We start from the raw sequence: 22,677 nt of genomic DNA on the forward strand, positions 1-22,677 counted from the left end.
CGTATAATTTATTGATATTGAAAATTGTTTTTATACCTATTAGAAATAAGTCTGTTAGAATCATGTTTAGCCAGAATATTAGTTTATAGAAACACTAGAGTTATTCTAATTCATGATCACAGCCAAATGACTGACTGAAAAGGTACACACAGCCTCATAAGTGAGTAAACACCAGCGAATTTTTTGTTTTTTTTAAGATCACGAAAATCATTATAGTCCGACTTAAATCCTTTTTTTTCTCAACCGAATCTATTATTCAACCCAACAAACCGAAACTTTTAAATTTTAATCGATAGATAAATTTTAGGATTTTTATTATCTTGAAAAAAACTAAATAATTTTTGGTGTATACTCACTGTATAACAAAATTCCACAGTCTTAAAGAAATTACAACAAACGGACCGCACAACATTCGGATATATACCGAATACCGAATGAATCCTTGTGCTCTTTTTTTATTATAACAATTAAATTAAATAAAAATACTCTTGTTTACGAATTTTTGTATTTACACATTATTATGGGTTATAATAAACACTTGACTATTTATTTTATTTGTTTAATTATAATTTTTCAAGGTTTTGTTTTTGTAATTAAACCACATCTACCAACAATTTGTTTAAAATTTTTAATTTAATTACGATATAATTATAAAATATTGTATATATGTAATAGGCATTTAAATAGTAGTAATTAATATAAATAATACAATAAATAAAATATAATTAAAAATATCTTAGGATAATTTGTTTTGGATATGTATAATAACGAGTTTTTAAATTAACAATCTTAATTAAATTTAAATTTAAAATATATTTTCTGAGAATTACATAGATTTTTTAAATATATTTGCTGCTAGAAATTAAAAAGAAAATTTAAATCATAAATGTATTTACAACAATTATATTTATGTGTCTATAATATACATATTGGTTAATAATCCTTCATTTAGATTAGTAGTATAGTTTCCCAGCTAAAGAAAAGTTCTTTCCTTTATTAAACGTCTTGACATTCTAATCTGCATTCTTAATATTATTCTTCTTCAATAAAAGCAAGTATAAACCTCCAAATCCGATTGAAAAAAATTCAAAACAATTTTTAGATATATTTATAGGTCCTGCTCCAGAATGTTAGTCTTTCTAGACCTAATACATTCTGTAAATAAATGGTATTTGGAAAGCTTTGCGTCACAACTACATTCCATGTAACAATGAAATAAGTTTGTAATAAATATTTACTTCATTCTTTATTGCTGGGTTAGATGTAGGACATGAATGAGTATTACTTTATATGTATTTTAAGAATATCTATTATTTTTAATAGTTATACATATATTTACATATAAATTCAGTTGTTTGTTTGTTAATTTAATTAAATGAAGTGTTGATCAACAAAACGATTATTTGCAAGTATATTTAACTAAAATTAACGCTATTAAAATGTGAATATTCAAAATAAACGCGGTGTTACACACCGAAAAAATTAATTCTTAATTAAATTATCAAAATCAAATTCCATTAAATAGTTCAATACGAATTAATTTTTTAATTCTTTATAACCTTAAACGTATTAAATTCATTACTTTGAGAATTCATTATTTATAGAATCAGTATTTTCTTTAATTCAAAGTCCATACAAAATTATCTTAAATTCAAATCTATTACAAATAGGCTTTAGATAATTTTTTCCCATTCATTTTGTAAATGATTAACAGCAAAACAAAAACAAATTTAAATGAAGAAAAAAAATTGTTCATTCAATATGGATTAGATTTGAATTAAAAAATTGTAATCATTCAAAGGTTGATTGAATTTTATTAAGAAATTTATTGAAATAAAAAAGCTTTTAAATTAATGGATTTATGGAATGAATTGCTGACATTTTTTAATTCTGAATTAAAATGTTATCTTAATTCATTTTATTTTGTTCTTATGCAGCAATTAGAATAGAATTATATTAAAAACATTCATTTTGGGGAGGGAAATTTTCATTTTATCCCTATATGCGGATCCGCGCATGGTAGTAGTGGGTTAAATAAACAAATATGTTAAAAATTAACTAAAAAAATAAATTCTTTTTTACTTCATTTTTAAGAAATTTGTTTATTCTATTACTTTGCGCGGATCATCATAGAGGGATGAAAGGGAAAAAAAATTCCCGAGGAATTTTTTATTCATAATTGGGCTGATATTGTATTCGCTTAATTTTTTCGTTCTAAAATATAGAATTGGATCATTCACCTAATTTTGGTATAGATTCTATTTTTGTAAGCTTCATTAGAGATCTGATTCAAAGGGTGAGGATATTTATATTCGAATATTCTAGCAATGTCGTGTACTATCACAATTGAGTATTTAGTCTATTACATAGTTAGGAACTTAGGGCCAATCACGGAGATTTATAATTGTTTTTGAGATTTGAATTTGAAAAATTAATTAACAATTATATTTTTTAACCTTTTATTTCAATTAGGAAGAAAAATATATTGAAACATTTTAAGGATATTAACGTTTTGGAGGACCATATTTTTTTTTTATTTTGATAATTCGGAACAAATTATACACAACAATTAATTAAAAAAGAAGAAATTTAACTTCCTTCCTTCTAATATTTAAAGTCATTTTAAAAGCAGAAAATGTCAGAAAATTAAAAATTACAAATGCTATTTTACTATATTAAAGGCTGGGTTAGTAGACTGTAACGTACCGATTCTTTAACTGAAGCTGATGTATCGTTAGAGCAGTTACAGCGAGTCAGAAAGTAGTCTAGGTTGATAATAACTTGCAAGTCATTCTCATTATTTCTTAAGGTAGTGTCACACATGGCAAATATTTGACGAAATAAAATATATTTTATTTATTGTCAAAAACTCCTTTTACTTAAGACAATTCAAAACAAATATTTAGTTTTATTTTATTTGATGCTGTTTGATTTACAAAACACTTGTAAGAGTAAACACGTCAAACAAATTTGTGCTAAAAAAAGTGGTCTTTTGAGTAAATATTTGCCGTACTTTTAGTCTTCTTTTACACTACCGAAATTGATAGACAGACATACGAAGTTTTTTGTTTTTCTTTTCTATTTTTAGCAATTTTCATCTTCTAAACAAATATGAAGCTAGAATCTAGCTTCATATTTGTCTGTTAAATAATCTCAGTAATGTAAAAGCTTTAGGCAAGACCAATTTTTTCATATACCCGCGGTGTCTCACTATGGGGCCTTAAGGCGGCTCCGCTCCCCTTGATCTTTATATTCCTAATTTAAAACTCTTCTATGGAAATTACAGGTTTATTTTCCAACTTCCCCACTGTGCTGCGTATCCTTTTTATTTTGGACCATTTATAATTTAAATTGGAAATCGATAAAGTACCATTTAACTCAAATATGAACTGGTGGAGTACCAATTTGTTTTACTGTTAATATTAATCTGAAGATTTAAGCGTTCCAGCTTCCTATATGAAGATATATCCAAAACTATTGTCCAATAATCTCAGTCGGAATTACTTTGTATTAAACAAAATCAAAAATCGGTCTATAAATGGCCGATAACAGCGAAAACCCGTAAAAAAAACTAAAAAAACTTGTTTCAACACAAAAAACTAATTTTTTAAAACAAAGTGTTACGCCATCTACAGTTTCGTACTAAATGTCGGTGGCGTAAAAAGCAAACGATAAGGCTGATTTTTTTTAGTATACTAAGGGTGAAGAGTATCGGCTTAGCCGAATATAGCACTATAGTGCAGAATAAATTCCTTTATTGAGCTTTGTAATTAGCGTTTCTTTCTTTCCTTAAAAATTCGACTAGAAAACAAAATAATCGAATTTTTACAACCGATGTTCGGAAATATTCTCTTTCAAATTAGTTAATCAAAATGGATAGTAATTTTTTCTCCCCCTAGCAAAATCATCATTGTATATAGTAAAAATTTGTAATAAATAAAAAAAAAATAATAACAAACACATTGTCTTAAGGTAATCAGTGTAATATTTGTACACTAAAAAAACAAAATTTGGTTTTTTATTTTTTCAAAATAAATATTTTTTTTTTTAAACATTATGAGAATTTTGTTGTTTTGTTTTGTAGAGCGATGACGAGACGACGACAAAAAAATACAAGTCTTTTCTAACTTAATACTATAAATGTTTTCTATATAATTTACTTAAGTTTTGTTTATATTGTAATACAAATACATTAGGTAGGGAACTATTAATTATAATATTTTTGATTATTAATTTTATGTTATTTATAGTTTATTTTTATAAATATTAATTTTTGCTTTTTTATAAGTTAGGTTTGTTTTGTTTACAATTTAGCTTTTTGTTTTGTTTTGCCTTATATAAAATAATTCACTGGGGATTGTCTGTCTATATTTGATACATAATACAATTGAATAATAAATAATTTATTTAATTAATATATAGTACTACTAAATATGTAGGTATATTATATATAAATATTTATGTATAATAATAATATTGTATGTATACTTAAACTACTGCACACAAATTTAATAACAAAAAAAAAAAAATTTTTTTGAATGAAAATCTGTATTGAAATGAATATGATGAGGATGATGTTAAATTTCCATTTGGGGGGTATGGGGTATATGAGGGTATTTCTGTCTGTTAGTTTGTTTATTTTTAGAAAATCACACATTTATTGGTGTGCGATTGTTTGTGTTCCTCCAATGAACGCAACTTGTCATCATACCATTTTATTAAACGCTGATGATATGTATCACGTTCATATTGATATCTGGCCACATGATAGGCCTTGTGATACGTTGTTATGGGTAGAAATTCTTGCTGTTGACGGCTCATATTAGCCGTTATATCTTCACACTATTTACAGTGTATGGTGTAGGTGGGTTCATTGGATTTGACGCGTAACTTTTGCTTGTAGTGATATTCCTTTAGATACGACTTCAGACGTGCCGGTAATTCTAATTCATTGATACCATCGTAAGTGGTATTCGAGACAATTGTGGCACGACACAGCTTCTGCAGGGAAAAGCAATTCTTACGGTGCAGCGGTATGGTAAGCATGGGTTCAAAGAACATAACACAAGCAGGATCCTTATAATGTTCCAGCAGGCCGGTAACAGTGGGTGCGGTAAAAACACATGGATCATGGCAATCAAAACTATAGAAACAGGAAAAAATTTTTGTTTATTAATTTGTTTTTAAAAAATTTTGTAAAAATTTTGTACTAACCTAAAACGATGTTCACTTTGTTCGATGCGAGCATGCAAGGAGCGGCCATATTTGCGAAACGTTACTGAGAATAGAAATTCCTCTTGGGCCGAATCGCGCAGTAAAAATGTACCCTCGGGTTTACCCTCCAACAAACGTTCAGCTTCATATCTATCCATTTTACCCCAGTAGAAACTAGAGTTGGTTATGCGTTCCAAATCGGGCACCAAATAATGCACAAAATCTACTTGAGAGTGTACAATGGGACCAGATGTGCCGCTACCAGCTGCAGTCGGCCTTGTTGTATTCGAAGGAACTTTAACCATTAAATCATTAGAGGAGGAGGATGCTGATGTAGAGGGTGTCATAGCAGGACTGTTGTTGGTTGTTAGGCTGGAATTGGAGGTGTTGTTTGTGTTGGGTAGGGGATGAAGAGCTGCATTCGAGGGATTTACTATAGCACACTGGACCACAACAAATTGTGGTGGTGTTGGTGTTGTTAGGGGTATAATAACATCATTGCCATTGGTAGTAGTGGCGGGACCCCACAATGATACTTGATTGCTTACTGCAGGGGGTACAACAATAGCAGCAGCTGTTGCTGCTGCTGTTGTTGGGGGGCATGTGGTATTTGTGCTCATGGTGGTGGAATGCATGGAATTACGATGTTGTTGTAGTGGTGGCTTATTAGTATTATTACTATTAACCAGAGGATTATTAATGGAATGTCTGTCTTGTGATTTGGTACGCTTTTGTTCTTTTTGCTGCTGCTGTTTGCTGGCCTTATTGGATGATCTTGATAGTGAGGGATCTAAAAAGCGTCTGAATGCATCGCGACAACTACATTTACGACATCGACTTTTCGTTTTAGCACCCGTATTATTATTGTTGCTAGAAGACATTGAACTTCCACCATTCGCTGCCAAAGACTTTGATTTACGTCGACAGCAAACATTTGCCTCGTTATCTGGTTCTGGAATTATAAGAACATAAGATAAAAAGAAATTATTATTTTTATATTATTTTTCAAAGAATATGTACTTGTTTTAATAAAATTAATGATGCTTCTTTTATATTTGAAAAAAAAAACATCTGTTGGTTTTGTAGACTCTACCACTAACATATTTTAAAATTTAATTTAAATTTTGTGTTTTATATTTATAGAAAACCTCATGTGTTTGGTTTTAGATCTTGTAATTTTTATCCAAATTTAAAATTTGCCAAGAGACATATTTAAATGTGTCACTGAATTTAATTGAGAATCACAATAAGTAAGCGTTTGAATTATTTTTTAAACGAAATACCAAAGAATAAAATATACATAGAAGTGTTAATGAGAAGATGTCCCAGCAGTTCTAGGAGACAGTCTCGAACTAGTGATTTTACCCATCATTTAGGGTGACAACTTACTAGCTACCTAACTGGTAAACTGGATCAGCTAGGGAACTCGTTATTTTAACATGTACGGGTCACCTGAAGTAGTCAGCTAAAAAGATTTATCAGAGACAGTCAAATTAACTCTACAATATATTGCTTCTGGTGGGTAAAATAACTTATTTCTAAACTGCAGTACAAAATAAATGTTTAAAGTGACTTCACTATATGTTACTAAGAGACACTAAAGTGAACTTCACGCTATGTTACATGGGATAAAAATAAACTGTATGAGAATTTTATCCACACAATTTGTACGAGTTACTGACAAAACGGTCACTCTAGATTATTTAGAGACATTTAAGTGGCAATTGTCTTCTCGCTAGATTACCTGGGATGTATAAAGTAACCAAAAAATATATAAATCGGTGTCAGCCAAGTGATAGGACATCAGTGACAATTACTGTCTATAAGGGATACATTGACTACTAGCTTAACTGCTGGGGTGTTACTAAGTATACTGTCAAAAGCATATGTCTTGCAACAACAAAATACATGTAAATCAATGTATTTTATTGTCTTTATAAAAATTCGTCTGTTACTGTTTAATAAATGAAAATTATGCTAAAATATATCTGTAACTGTATTTATAGAATAAAGCCAAAAAGAAATCGGCCGACAAATCGAAAAATCTAGCAGGCCTGATTGTAGTTCTTAATTAAAATAATAACAATAACTTGTGTAATTCGATGCGAAAAGGATGCTTTATAAAAAGAAATTTGAAAATGATTTCTTTCTTATAGAACTACATAGTTACCCCCCTTGATGAAATTATAAAAAAACTTTAAAAAAAAATCCCTTAAAAGTATTTTAAAATCAAAAAATGAACAATTTCTTACCTTCATTAATTGATAGCATTTGCGTAGCACTACTTATCTGCGGTTGTTGTTGTTGATGATGATGATCTTCTAAAACTTCACAATACTCCACTATTTCTCCAATATTTTGTTCAACAATTTCATCATTAAATTGTAAAGAATTAAAACGTTCCGGCCGTTCATTTCTGGACATGGCGCAACTAATGCTGCCAACGTTAACACTCGTGCCGCTATTTGAATTCAAATAATTATTATTTCGGTTTAAAGAACTGCCAGCAGTTCTAAATAACGAAGAAGCAGATGATGATGATAATGAAGATGTTGTTGTAGATGATGATGTTGTTATTGTTGTTTGTGTAGCTGGATTTGGCATAGCATTACAATTACTATTCAAGGTAAGATTTAAGAATTGTGTACCGGCTGCTGTTACTGTTGTGGATAATTCGGTTGAATTGAGATTACAATCAGCTGTTAAACTTTCCAAGGAAGTGTCCTGTTGCAGTTGTTGTTGTTGAGATAATAATGATAATGATGATGATGTTGATGTTTCATTTCCGTTTTCCATTTTAGCCAATTGAATTTTAATGATTATCTGACGACCACACGATAAATTATTAACTGATGTTAAACTACTGCTAATACTATTATTATTATTTTGTTGTTGTTGCTGTTGTTGTAAAATACCAGCTGTTGTTATAAGATTATTATCACTGGTCGACGTACTGCTAGTGCAGGTAGTAGGACTCTCTTGTATTTGTAAATTTATAGTGGGTCCTACAAATTGCTGTTGATTACCGTTAGGTATTGGTATTATATTTGTTGTTGTTGTATTAAATGTTTTTTCTTTTGTTGTCGTTGTTTTAGCAGCAGCAATATTATTTGCAGCAGTTTTACTAAAACGGTGACCCATCTGAATTTATAATTAAAACGTTTTTATACAAAAGTATTGGGATTTTCCATTGACATTTGTTTCTTGTAACCCTTTTCAGTTATTTGGTTGTTAAGTGTAACTGCAAATAAAACAAAAATATTTAGTCAGATTAATAACAATTTATAAATTATTGTTTTGTTATAGAATTCTAAGTAATGTGCAAAATTGTTTGTGGTTAGAGGTAATATGTATTAAAAATGTGTATATTCATATTATGCAGTCATTTTCGAGGAATTATGTACATATTATTAAGCACGGGGTTGTTTTAAACAATTAAATTAATATAACATATATTTTTTTAAAAAAATAGAGCATTGTTAAACTTGTCCCAAACTAAGCCGATACAAAACGAGGTGATAATAAATTTATATATTCAAAATACTGTATTTCCTTATTTCGTGAATAAAACATAACAGATTATGTTTTTGTGGTTGACAATACAATGGAAACTTTTAAAAATATTTAACCAATTGGTCAAAATCCAAAAAAGTTCACACATTTTTTTTAAAAAAAAATTTAATCATTCAAAGTTTGAATGAATGAAGCTTAAGAATTAGATTTATGGAATGCAAGCTTACATTTCTTAAGTTTGAATTAAGATTTTAGTGAATTAAGCTCAAATTTAATTCGAAGACCTGGTAACAAACCTAAAGGTGTGTCATTGTCGTGCTGGAATCTTCAAACTAATATATTCAGCATATGAATACATAAGATCGCTTAAAATATATCGGGAACCATGTCCGTCATACAAATGTTCTACCATCATTGACTCGTACACTGTATTTGGATTCATTCAATTACGGAATATAGTTTTCAAAACATGTTTCCATTGTATTGTCACACATTGTATATTATATTTAATTTTGTTCAAACCATTGAACTTTAAACATTTTTAGAGAAATTTTTATCTATAAAGTGCTTCCACCGGATGTGTGTTAAATATTATTGTCCAAATTCTTATAGGTACATACATTATCAACATTTCGAACGGATATAAGCTTATTATGACATATTGATTAAATTTAATTGATTTTAGTTTGAAATTATCTAAATACACAACTTTTAAAGAATGTATTTCTTATTGGTTTGCCAATAAAATGTTTAATTATTTAACTTTTATTTAAAGAATCCATAGGGTTAATAAAATTTATTGAAACCTGATAAACACCATAACTGATTCGATCTATTGACAAAACTCCAAACTTTAACATGTCAATATCAGCAATGTGTTTGCTTTTTGACTTGGAGAAAAAAACTATAGAGAAAAAAAGAAACTAAGACGTTAACAAAGCTTCCGACTAAAGATTTGACCCATTTTTTAGTTACATACCAAAGATTCGTAAGTACAACAGAATTGATGGTGGTATGTATACTATCTCCGATCCCAGGGATCCTGTATATTTGTATACACAAAGGTCCTTAACTTATTTTAAGTATTGAAAATATCCTTTAAATTTAATCTCAGTGTAAACATAATTGCACTCAACCAAAAATTTATTCTCAGTGCAAAACTGAGACAAAACATAAATAAAATGGGGAAAATTGTACAACTCACACACTCAAACAATATTGGGAACAAAAATACAATATTTCAATTTTCCTCGAACAAAATATTTTCCAACTAAAATTCATTAATTTCATTTCAGTTTTACACATAGATACACACTAGCTCAACTACGTCTTTGCGTTCGTTCTCTCTACGTAGAATTCGAATATTTTTTCCGTTACTTCTAGGAATTATTTGCCTGAGTTGTTTTTGCCAACTCTATTTGTTTGGTTGGTTGTTTGTTTGTATGCAGAGTGAGTGTGTGTCGCTGTCGTCATCATCTCTTTCCCATCATTATAAACAAAATACAATTTCCAGATATTTTTTTGTTTTTTGTTTTTCATTTATTAGAAAAATCTGTTTTCTTTTTTATTATTATTTTGGTTGGTTGTTGTTTTCTAGTCTAATATGTATAGTGCGCTTGAGGTTATATGAAGATTTTTGTGAAATATTTAATACTCATTACAATTACTTAAATCAATTCGCTGAAAACAGAATGCCAGAAAGAAAATGATTGTATAAAAAGAAACAGCAACAGAAAAATAATTGAAATTTTCTAGAAAACAAGTATTCCTATAAAATTGTATTAACATTTTCCATAAAATGATTTTTTTTCGCAATTAAACTGAAATCGAAAGATATACAAATTACAATTTCATTTACAAAGTTTCTTACATTGAATGTGAGGGTTTTTAAAAATTATTTTCTACTTTAAACAATAATTTTCTGAAATATGTTTAAATGTTTATGTTTTATTTGTATTTATATTTCAAAATCACTTCAAAATCATAACCATAGATAAATACACATACATAGATCGGAAATTCTACTGTCAAAGACCTAACTCAGTTGTCAAAATCCTTAGTGGTGAGAATGTATTAGTAAAAAAGCAAAAACAACACTCACAACACTAGTTTTTGTTCTATGTATATTTCTCTATGATCATAACATCATCAGGACTTCTATAAAAATTCTTTTCAAAAAAGATCTCGTAAAAGTTTTCCAAGACAAGAGAGTTTAAGAAATAACCAAAGAATTACTCCGCGGGAGGTTATCAAGAACATTTAAATAGGTCGAGATAGAATTGGATGTTATCTTTTAGAAGTGAAAATAATATGAAGATGAAGAGGCTGGCAAAAGACCACATGTAAAAGAAGCTTCCGAAAACAGCGGAAGAAGCTGGAATTAATTAATTTTGTAGAGGAGCTATACTCCACAGAGAGTTAAGCGGACAGAAGAAGAATATATCCAGAGGAATGACCTCAAAAACACCTCTAGGGTTGTATCCAAGTGGTTAGAATCCAATGAGGCTTTTGTGGTTTGAAGTGGCCTGACCAATCGCCAGATCTTAATCCCATAGAAAACCTATGGGAAATAGTATATCCAAAAATAGGGACTCAAAATTATACCACGAAGGAAGCTTTATCAGATGCGGTTATTAGGGAATGGCGAAATGTTTCAAAGAAGACGATTGAATCTTTAATTGGTTCAATGCAGGGTCGCTGTGAAACAGTAATAAAAAACAAAGAATATCCAACAAAGTACAGAGTCACTAAAAGGTCCAGAATATTTTAGTAATTATTTTGTCACTACCATAATAAATACTTTTTAGTTTGTTTAATATTCATAGAATTTAATTCATTATGTTCTTTTTAATTAATTACTGAAAAAACTAGAAATTTTATAAGAATTTGTTTGGATTTTTTGAATATTTAGAAAAGTTTCCATTGTATTAGCAATCACTGTATTTTGCATTTATGTTGACTGAGTTTTTTATTTATATTTTTTGCGAAATTGATAAATCAGATTACCATTTATCACTGTATGTAATCGAAATATCCAAGATACATGCATAAATATGTAAGTAGTATGTTTTGCGAATGGCAACATTTTCCAGAATTTTATTTATATTTTTTAAGCACAGAGTTTGAAAAGGATGTAAACGCTTTTTTTTAAATTTTGTAATTTCACAAAATTTATTAATTTAAATTAATTTTTGGTTTTTATAACACAAAATTATTAAATTAATTTTCACTTATTAATTTCTCACATTTTTCTTATGTACTAAAATTTGCAATTATTTCAGACGATATCCTTTTAAAATCCATAAACATTTCATTTTAACACTCACACTCTTCAGCTGCGAAATTATTCAATTAAATATGTAGCAGCACTGTCAAGGGTCTTAAAACTACAAATATTTCCATCAAAGACCCTTTTCCAATAAACACTCTCTACACACCGTTCCTCTCTCTAGCACTTAACAACATCGAATGAGAACGAATGAACTTTATAGAAAAAGAATTTGTTATTTGAGAATTAAATCCTTTTGTTTTGTTGATACTCGTACTCTACAAACAACAGCACAGCACAAAGACCAAGAGCATGCACAAGCAAGCAAATTCAAAGAACTAGCAACAACAAAAAGTGTGTTGTGGATTTTTCAGAAAACTAAAAAGAAAGAAAGAAGGGTATTCCATGAATTCTTAGAAAATACATTAAAGAAAACGCACACATCCATACGTAACAAACAAACAAAAAATAAGGAGAATTGAACATTTAATTTGCTACAAAAGGATACGAACGATATTGTTCGTTTGTTGGCCATGTGAGAGACGACAGACGGCAGAGAGTTCAAAAATATTCAGAGTGTTATGAATTAATTTCAGTGAACGTGCGATTGAATATCTATGGTGAAATTATTAAAACTTGTTTTGGGTTTAGTATTCACGAATACAAAACGAAGACGAAGACACAGACATATTTCTTTAACAGCGTCATCATATTATGACCATTGCATTCAGCAATAACTAAAATTAATATACAGATATGTACATAGTTACAGCTTGCAGTGTTACTGACTATATGTTTGAGTTAAAAAGAATTCATTTAAATTTTCTGAAATTTTAAAATTTTTGTTAATTCAGTTTTGTTTTACACATGTATTTGAAATTCTAGGTAGGTGATTTTCGGGAATTTTGTTTGCAATTTATTTTTTAACCATACATTTTTTTCTTTGAGAATTTTTAATTAAATTATATTAGTTTTTTTGTAATCCAAATTTCATCAATATTAAAATCTAAAGCTCTATAACGCATATATACATAAAAGCCAATAGCAGCAACAACGCAACAACAATATTTGCAAAAAATAAACCATTTAAAATTCTGGGAAAATCCAATCAAATTTTACTTTATGTAGTCAAACATATAAAATTTGTAATTTACTTTAACATTAAATAAACAATTCTGGGAAATTTTTAGAGCAACGCAAAAAAAAACAATAAATAATTTAATGAATTTTTATAGAGGAAAATAGGTATGTATGTATAAATATTTGGATACAAAAGCAAAAACAATTTAATGAATATTAAGCAAAAAAAAAAATAAAAATTCCCAAACTACATTCACTTTGCAAAACAATTAAAACGGATCTTAGATTGTCTCACAGTTTGGTAAACCCAGTTTAAACTTGAGTGGTAGCTGTAGTTAATTATAATCGCATAACTGTAATTAGACGTTTAAACCCAAATTAGAAAGCTATTTTACCTAAAAATTTATATATTTTATATTCAGAAATTTATGGAGTTATTTATTAAACCTTTCAAAATATATTTCAAACATGTTTCATTAAAATAATGAAATTTTTAATGGATTTACAAAAAAGAGTTTTCACAAAAAACGATATGTTCCCAGCAAACTTTCAGGTTTGCAAACAAATTGTGAACGATTTGAGATGAAGCAATATGAAAGATCTGGTTTAAATGAACAAACCAAAAACAACAAAAGTACCAAAATTGTAGACTAGAATTACTAAAATATACTAGAGAGTCTCTGGTTCCAATGTCTACATATGGTCCCAAAAGAATTACCTAGACAATAGCACTATCGTCAGTAGTAGACTTCCAATGACACGTACATATTAAATGTCTATAGTAAATATCATTGCCTGGGGTTACTAGTACTGGTGACTGTGTCAATACAGTTCCACTACTGACATTTCCGGCAGGGTTATTTATGGAATTGCTTACTGAATTTTTCAAAATACATTTTAATATGTTGATAAAAATATTGAAGTTGTTGGTTTAAAATTTTCTAAGAGAAATTTTAAACGATTTTAAGTGAGATCTAAATCTTCCTAATTGACTTTACTACAAAAATTTATAATGAATAAAATATTTTTATTCAATTTTAATTTTTTATTTTTTTAAAACAATTGATTGTTTGGAATAGGAAAAATTATTATCTAAAGTGTTTCCAGAGGACGTGTGCCATATAAATTTATTTAAACTGATAAAATATCAATATTTTTTACGTAAATAAATTTATTATGACATATTGATTAAATTTAATTGATTTTGTGGAGAAACTGGCAAACTACAGAACTTTAAAAGAGTGTATTTCATGGTAGAATGTTGTATTTATAAAGAAACCATATTTTTCTGAGTATGTACTTGCTAAGTTAAACATTTATAGGTGTATTATAGAGGGTATTATAGCGGTTAGCCGTAATTCGAAAATTATTTCGAAATAAGTATTAAATTATATAAAAAATTACTTATAATTGTGATTTCTTCGGTTTTAGTTCAAAGCTAATATTGTGGCATCTAAAAAAATGTGGTATTCGTTATTTTTAGTTTTCATAAAACATATAAAAATATTTCTAATAATCATAAAGATAATAGAGAACTTCCAGATTTGTGTTTTTCTATTTAAAAAATCATAAATAGTTTTTTTGAGTTCTGAACCTAAGTAAATGTTGTACATATTTATTGACGAAATTGTTTCAATATTTTCTGTGCAATGAAAAGGTACGGAGTTATTTTACATTTTACAAAAATAAAAAATTGTTGGCAATTTTTATTTAAAAAAAAATTTTTCACCAGACAATTTCTTTTTTGTCACCATAAATATTTTTTCATCTAATTTTTTTTTCCAAATATAACTCTCTTAGGCCGGGTAACTTATCAAATTTTAAACATAGTTAAGGCATAATCAAGTTTAAATATATTTTCTTTCATACTAAAAAAAAAATATTTAAACATTGATTAAGCTTAACTATATTTAAAATTTTGATAAGTTACCCGGCCTTACTTGTTTTAAATCATTTAGTCTATTTATTGTACAAACACTAATAAATTTAAGCAGTTTTATTAATTTAGCTTTTAACCACTTTAAGTTAGTACTTTTACTAATACTTTGTAGTTGATCACATTGTTTTATAGGTTTAGGTGACACTTTTACCGTTAAAATAAATAAACTTTAGTTTATTGACAGATTTTTTTTTAAAGAAAATGTTGTTTCAACTTTACTTAAACCCTCACCCAATCATATTAAATAAATATGTCTGAGTGTATGTTTGATTTTTAATTAAAATTCTTACGCTGAATTAATTCTGTTCCCAAACTACCGATTACCATTGAAGCCACATAATTGTCAACGTAGTCGTAGTTGTTGTTGTTAACAAACCGGATTAGGTAGGGTTGTCTTCCTTTTGACACTTAAACAAATATAAACAAAAACACACGCACTCAACCAACCAAACACAAACACACACACATACACACCTTAATTATCAACTTTTTCTTAATGAAGTTATTAAATTTTCTTTTTTGGATAAACAAACAAACAGCGAAATATAAATAAATTTATACTTAATGACAATTTAATCAACTTATGGCTGGTTGGAGAAGTGTAAAGCTTTGAAAGATTTCTGTTTAAATGATTAGCACAGCTATTAAAACGTGCAATTTATAATAAATTACGAAAACGTATTTATTCAATTAATTTTCATTCAAAAAACGACGGAAGTTGAAACCGAATAAGCTTTTTTGGTTTTTTTATTCATATTTTTTTATTTTATATACTCGTAATACGTATAAAAATAACACATTTTCATTTCAGTTTAGTGATTTGAAAAACAAACGAAAATATTATTTAAGGCACGTCCACAAATAGAAAAAAAATACTTGAAAAATATGCTTTAAGAAAGTTTATGAATGGAAATAGTTTGACACGATTCTTTACTATATAGAAAAATATTTTTTTTATTACAAAAAATAAAATGCACACACCTTTTTAAATTTAATTAAATTTTTTTCAATTATTTATATATTTTTTTTTCTTAAATAAAACAAAAGTATTTAAAATAAAACAAACACCGTTATACGACGATTTTATGTGATTATTGCTGAACAACTGAAACTGAAATGAAGTGAATGAAAATTTATTAGCAACTTTTTACTCAACGAATGTGTTGATATACTCGGCACGATAATAATTCTCAAAAGTATTATCGAAACAACAACCACGGCCACGATAATAATGATGACGATGATGATTATGGCGATGACGATGACAACAATAAGTATCAGGGATGCGAATTAAACATTTTGCAATTTTAGTACCTAATAAAATTTAATAAATGTACTTTACTTTTTTGTAAAGTACTCCCTTTCATCATTTTGAAAGGGAGTAAATTATTTTATTAAATATAAAGTACAGTTTGTGTCCATTAAATTATTTTCCCATACATCGTATAGCTTTATATTCCAACCGGAAATAGAAAATTAAATTTTTGATCGGTATCAAAATAATATTCAAAAACCTCAGGATACTGTTATACACAACGTTTTCTATAGAAAATACTGTTATACTAAAGATTTTCTATAGAAAATACAGTTATACATAAGATTTTCTGTAGAAAATACTGTTATATACAAGATTTTATATCAAAAATACTCTTATACACAAGATTTTCCATAGAAAACACAAGATTTTGTATCAAAAATACTCCTATACACAAGATTTTCTATAGAAAACACAGTTGTACACAAGATTTTCTATAGAAAATACTGTTATACACAAGATTTTCCATAGAAAATACAAGAGTTTTTATCAGAAAATACTGTTATACACAAGATTTTCTAGAAATAATATTGTTATACACATGATTTTCTATAGACAATACTGTTATACACAATCTTTTCTATAGAAAATACTGTTATACACAAGATTTTCTACAAAAAGTATTGTTATACACATGATTTTCTATAGACAATACTGTTATACACAAGATTAGCTATAGTAAATGTTGTTATACACGAAATTTTCTTTAGAATATACTGTTATACACAAGATTTTCTATAGAAAATACTGTTATACACAAGATTTTCTATAGAAAATACTGTTATACATATGATTTTCTATAGACAATACCGTTATACACAATATTTTCTATAGAAAATACTGTTATACACAATATTTTCTATAGAAAATACTGTTATACACAAAATTTTATTTAGAAAATACTGTTATACACAAAATTTTCTGTAGAAAATACTGTTTTACACAAGATTTTCTATAGAAAATACTGTTATACACAAGATTTTCAATAGAAAATACTGTTATACACAAGATTTTCTATAGAAAATACTGTTATACACAAGATTTTCAATAGAAAATACTGTTATACACAAAATTTTCAATAGAAAATACTGTTATAAAGACAAGATGTTCTATAGAAATCATAGTAACTACTGTCTTACACAAGATTGTCTATAAAAAAACTGTTATACACAAGATTTTCTATAGAAAATACTGCTATACAGAACATTTACTATAAAAAATGCTTTATAACCAATGTGAAATTAAAAAAATTCAATTCGAAAAATTATATTTAAATTATGTACCTAGTTTTTATTACAATTCTTATCACAAATTTTCAAAAGTACGAAATAAATAGAATTAAAGTGTTTTTTGTACCCTATTCCACAGCCCTGATACAAATAAATATTTGCAAAGTTATGCCTGAATAACAAAAATAAAATAAAAACTAAAACAATACGAGTAAAATTATAATAATGATGAAAAAGTCAATTCAACACAGCAACAACTATAACAAAAAAACACACCCCTTCCTGGTTTTATATTTATTTATGCATGTAGTTGTATGTATTTATTATTGATCTTCTTGTTTTTGTTGTTATTTATGATTTTGGTAAAACAAATACAATTGAGTGCATATAAAAAACAAACAGCACAAAATATACACACACGTTTTAAAAATTCATTCATCGCCAATGTAAACAAAATCACAAAAGATGAAAATAAAAAAAAGAAAATACTGAATGAGCACATGAGAATTGACAGCAATTTCTTTCTCTTTATTTACAAAAAACGAAATTAAAAAGAACAACAAAAATAAAGCTATAACTACTTGACGATGGGAAATAAAATGCTCGTAATAATAATAAAAAAAATTAACCACGTGTTACTTACAAGAAAAAGGTGATAAACTTTATAGAAAATTTAAACCAAATAAAAAATGACTAATATCAATAACTAATAAATACATTTCTTATTGCTGAAAATATCTTCTATTCACGATAACAAAAGCAAGTGGTTTTTATAAGAAATCAGGGTATACCCCAAAAATGTGTGTTCAGAAATTACTCATCAGGGATGACAGGCCAAGAATTTCAAGGGAATTTTTTTCAGTGAGAATTCAAAGTTTAACAATCATTTTGTAAAGTCATTTAGGAAATATGTGAGGCATTAAGTGAAAATGCTAAAAATTATTTTCAAAAATAACACGAATGTTGTTTAGCATACCTTCTCCTCCCCTGAAATGATAGTGAAATTTTCATAATTATTGTATCTTTATCTATAAGCAACAAACAAATAGTACTACATATTTGTTTTAAACAGAAAACCGTGATTTTATTAATAACTATGGTACTCACTCAGCACATAAATATTTTTGAAATGACACCATTTTTCATTGTATTCTGTAGAACTACTAAACTGAGTCAGTGACTCACTAAAGGTCTGTCTGGTCTGGTCTTGTCTTGTCATGTCTTTAAGCTTAAAAACTCTTTAAATATGGTAGGTATGTATGGTTTTACCTGATGGTAACCATCTAAATTTGTTTTATTTGCCATAGTTTCTGTTTTTTTTTTGTTAGCGTCTGTTAAGGTTGGCGGTTGGTTGCTAACGAAGACTGCTTCATAATTTTATGTTTTTGTTTGCTGGCTTGTGGGTGAATGGTGCAAAATCCATTGAAATTTCATCACAACTCTAAATACGATCATGACGTCTGCCTCCTCCATGAAGTCAGTACATAGTATGTAGTAGTATATGTTCGTTTTATAATTTTTTTTTCACAAATGATGAAACTTAAGAAAGACTTGTGAAAGGAATTAATTTGCTAACACTGCTTACAGTGAATTAAAGGGAAAAATAAGTGGTTTTAAGAAATGTTAATATTAAATTTGGACAAATGCAGTGATGCACAGTGGGGCAGAATCAAAAATTTTTGGAAATAAATCTGGTATTTCTAAACGGCTGGTCCGATCGGGATAAAATTTGACGTGGGCGTAGCCAAGGAGTATTCGAGTTTATGTTATTAAAATGGACCCTACAACTGATCCAGGGGCGGCCCTACGGGGGATCAAATTTTATCCATATTTATTCCGAACTAATTTTTTTATATACATAGATAAGTTAATTTTAGGTCTTATAAAAAAAATTTCAAGAATATCTCAATTAGATTCAAAAATATGCCACTTTAAAACTCCGTACTTCAAAAATATTTCACTTTTTCATGATGCATGATTTCGCTTATTGGCGAAAAAACATCGTCGTCGCATAGACAACTATCTTCCTAACCTTAGATTCAAAGATCTTCCTACCCTTCCTACCTCCTTAAAGACCCTGCGGTGTACCCCTGGTAACCCGTCTTCTAATCATTTCATCCCCTAGGCTTGAGTTGATAAGTCCTCAACCCCGAATTCAACTAGCAACTCTCTTACTGTCTCTATCGTAATGTTATTAAAGACTCCCTCTATATCTAAAAACGCAGGGGGAATATTGAGGGATATTTTTGTTAAAGCTCCTAAAGGATATCTAAATTTTAAGAATTAGGAAATTCCTTTCAATTAGGCAATAATTTAAATCATCTGTATACAGAACTCTAGAGTAAATCACAACTTTAAAGGAATATTCTGGGTTAAAAATGTTTTGCTCACCTATGATTTGATTGTTTTAACAACGACATAACAAAAATATATTCGTGATCCTGATTATCACAGTAAACGTTTGAATACAGACAAAATTATTTGGTTTATTTTTTTAAAACCTAAAAAAAAATTCGTAAAAAAGTAAAAAAATTTTGAAAAAAAAAATTTCACTTTTTATAAGAAACATTTAAACATTTTTTAAGCTACACTGGTCAAATGATGAAATGTCAAAAATTGAGCTGTCTCTTGGGACGCATGGAACTTTTGAGTAAATGAACTTATGTTGATAACAGTGATCTTTCATTTCAGCATGATGCTGAGCCGGGTTTACTAACTAATGCTCTGAAAGACGATATTCCAAATTTTGTCAACTTTCAGGTTCAAGTTGAAAATGATTTTAAATCAATTCCTTTCTCACATGTCAAACGTTTGCCAAAGCTTTGATAAACATTCGACAATATGTCACCACCAAAAAGAGGAATTCCCTGCAAACATTCAGGATTGAAAATCAAAATGATTTGATAAACATTTCTCAAAAAAGATGTTTCCAGAAAAAAATCAGGTTTGAAAACGAATTTGAGGTCAAATATTTTCTCAAAAATAATAGCTTTCTCAAGAAAAAAAAAGTGAAACTTTGATGATGTAACGTTTTCTTCTTTCTTGTATAAGTTTCCATTGTTTCGCCAATGCTAAAAATTATAATTTCATTCTATAAATGTATTTTTTGTTAAACTGGAATATCTAAATACGCTGAAATTTACTTTATTTTAATAGAATATCTCTAGTAAATTTTAATTTAATGTTTTTCAAAACTGAAATTACGGAATAAAGGAATAAATCATTTATTAAATAGTACCACCGTATATAGTCAGCGTGTTTAAATAAAATATGTGTTGAAAATAAACTTTAAATAATGTAAATTTGATGAGTAATTATGACATAAAAAAATAATAATTTCCGCATATTAAAGAGTGTCAGCTTTTCCTTAAATGAAATTCTAAGAAACTCTAAGAATAACTATTATTTTTTTAAGATCATTGAGTATGTCTTATACTGTAATAAAAACCAATATTATGCAAAAAATTATAAATACATTTCATGTTAAAAATGTGTCACTATTTTTTTAAAAGAAATTTAAAATTACCTCATACACAAACAGTTTAAATTTGTTATTTTAGAATTGTGTTAAATTTACCTGTAAATAGACAGAAAAAAGGGTATAATTAGTATAATTTGTTTTAATTGTTTTAATAGTAAATGAAAATGACACCAATGCGGATTTAAAAAATTGAGCTTAAATTTTAAATTAAAATAGCAATATTTTAAAATGGGTATATACATACTGATATATATTTTAAAAAAAGTTTAAGCAATTTGAAAAATATGTTTCTGATATAGGGGTTATATGCAGGATAGAGTTAATTGGTAGAAATTTAGGTTCATATAAAACTTGTTTATGTCCAATTTCCTCGCTATAATAATTATTATAAGACAATTATGAAGGTTCAAGTCATTTTCTGAGGGAACCTTTTATGGGCACTAGGTACAAATGTTGTCCGATTTTCGCCATAGCTTGTTACAAACGGAATGCAAAAATCAATATACCCCCCATCTTTTGATGGTGGATATAATAAATTAACATACATACAATTATTTATAAAACTTTCGTCTTTACTATGAATTAAAAACACCTCATTATGCATTGTGAACACAATTTTTAAATTACCTTAACAATCAATTCAATTTAAAATTAATTTTAGCATTTTCATTGGAAAATGAACTGCATCATTCCTCATGCACACATTGAAAATTATTTATTTAAAAAAAAAAATGCAACAACAAACAAAAACTAAACCTCAAAATAGCCTTCTACACAGAAAAAAAATAAAATTAAAATAAAATACAACCAACTATAACAACAAAAGATTCATTTCTGATCATATCGAAATACATGATGCATTAAAAACAACATACGAGTAGAGATACTTAAAATATTTTCATGTGAATTTTGTGCGGTACGATAATAATTGTTTGTTATTTTATTGTATTACGGGTATTTGCAAACATACTGCACATATTGCATTGAGTGTATAAAAAAAAGTGTTGTATTTTTTTGCAGTTTGTAAATTTTTATTGTTTAACTGAGAAATAAAATAAAATCATTGTGTTACAAAATTCTCATGAAATTAAACAATTACGGCCTAAAGAATTGTTAAAAGCATATAAGCCGAATAAATAATAAAAACACAGCAGATTTGTAGGAGATGGTAAGCAAGTACTATTTTTGTAGGTACAATTTGATGATGAAATAAATGTTGGAGTTATTATAATCATAGGAACATTACTGGTATGTCGCACCCAATAAAAGTATGTTAATTCAGTAAGAAATTAATTATATATATTATTTTTTAAAATCCTTCAACCATTTTTGTATATCAGCTGTTTTTGATATAAACTCCAAAAGTAGTAAAATAGTTCAATTATTAGTTACTAAATTTTCCATCCCTGCTATTTACAACTACTCAGTGCGGCCATTGAACATTAATACACACACCCACCAATACTCACAGCAGGGATGGAAAATTAAATTTTTGTTCGCTATCAAAATAATATTCAAATAGTACTTTATCAATGTCAGACTATTAAAATAAATTTTATTTTATTATTTTCTATTATTTGCTACTCAAAAAAAGTGAAATACTGTTATACACAAGATTTTCTATGGAAAATACTATTT

The 22,677-nt window shown here is 27.7% G+C and overlaps 1 protein-coding gene across 2 annotated transcripts in view; it reads right to left on the minus strand.

The window, feature by feature from the left end:
* Window positions 1–3,962: 3,962 nt before the first annotated feature.
* Socs36E (Suppressor of cytokine signaling at 36E) overlaps window positions 3,963–22,677 on the minus strand; it is a 48,119-nt gene continuing 29,404 nt past the window's right edge. Inside the window, exons 1-4 of one of the 2 annotated variants that reach the window (XM_065499715.1) lie at window positions 15,996–16,214; window positions 7,467–8,455; window positions 5,215–6,166; window positions 3,963–5,143 (exon numbers count right to left, since the gene is read on the minus strand). In XM_065499715.1, coding sequence (XP_065355787.1) covers window positions 4,843–5,143; window positions 5,215–6,166; window positions 7,467–8,355 — 2,142 coding nt within the window. In that variant the 5' untranslated portion in view covers window positions 8,356–8,455; window positions 15,996–16,214 and the 3' untranslated portion in view covers window positions 3,963–4,842. Of the gene's footprint in view, window positions 5,144–5,214; window positions 6,167–7,466; window positions 8,456–15,995; window positions 16,215–22,677 lie in introns of those variants that run through there. The other variant, XM_065499714.1, reaches the window with a different exon arrangement.

Source organism: Calliphora vicina, chromosome 2, assembly GCF_958450345.1.
Source record: "Calliphora vicina chromosome 2, idCalVici1.1, whole genome shotgun sequence".
In the NCBI taxonomy this organism is placed as follows: domain Eukaryota; kingdom Metazoa; phylum Arthropoda; class Insecta; order Diptera; family Calliphoridae; genus Calliphora; species Calliphora vicina.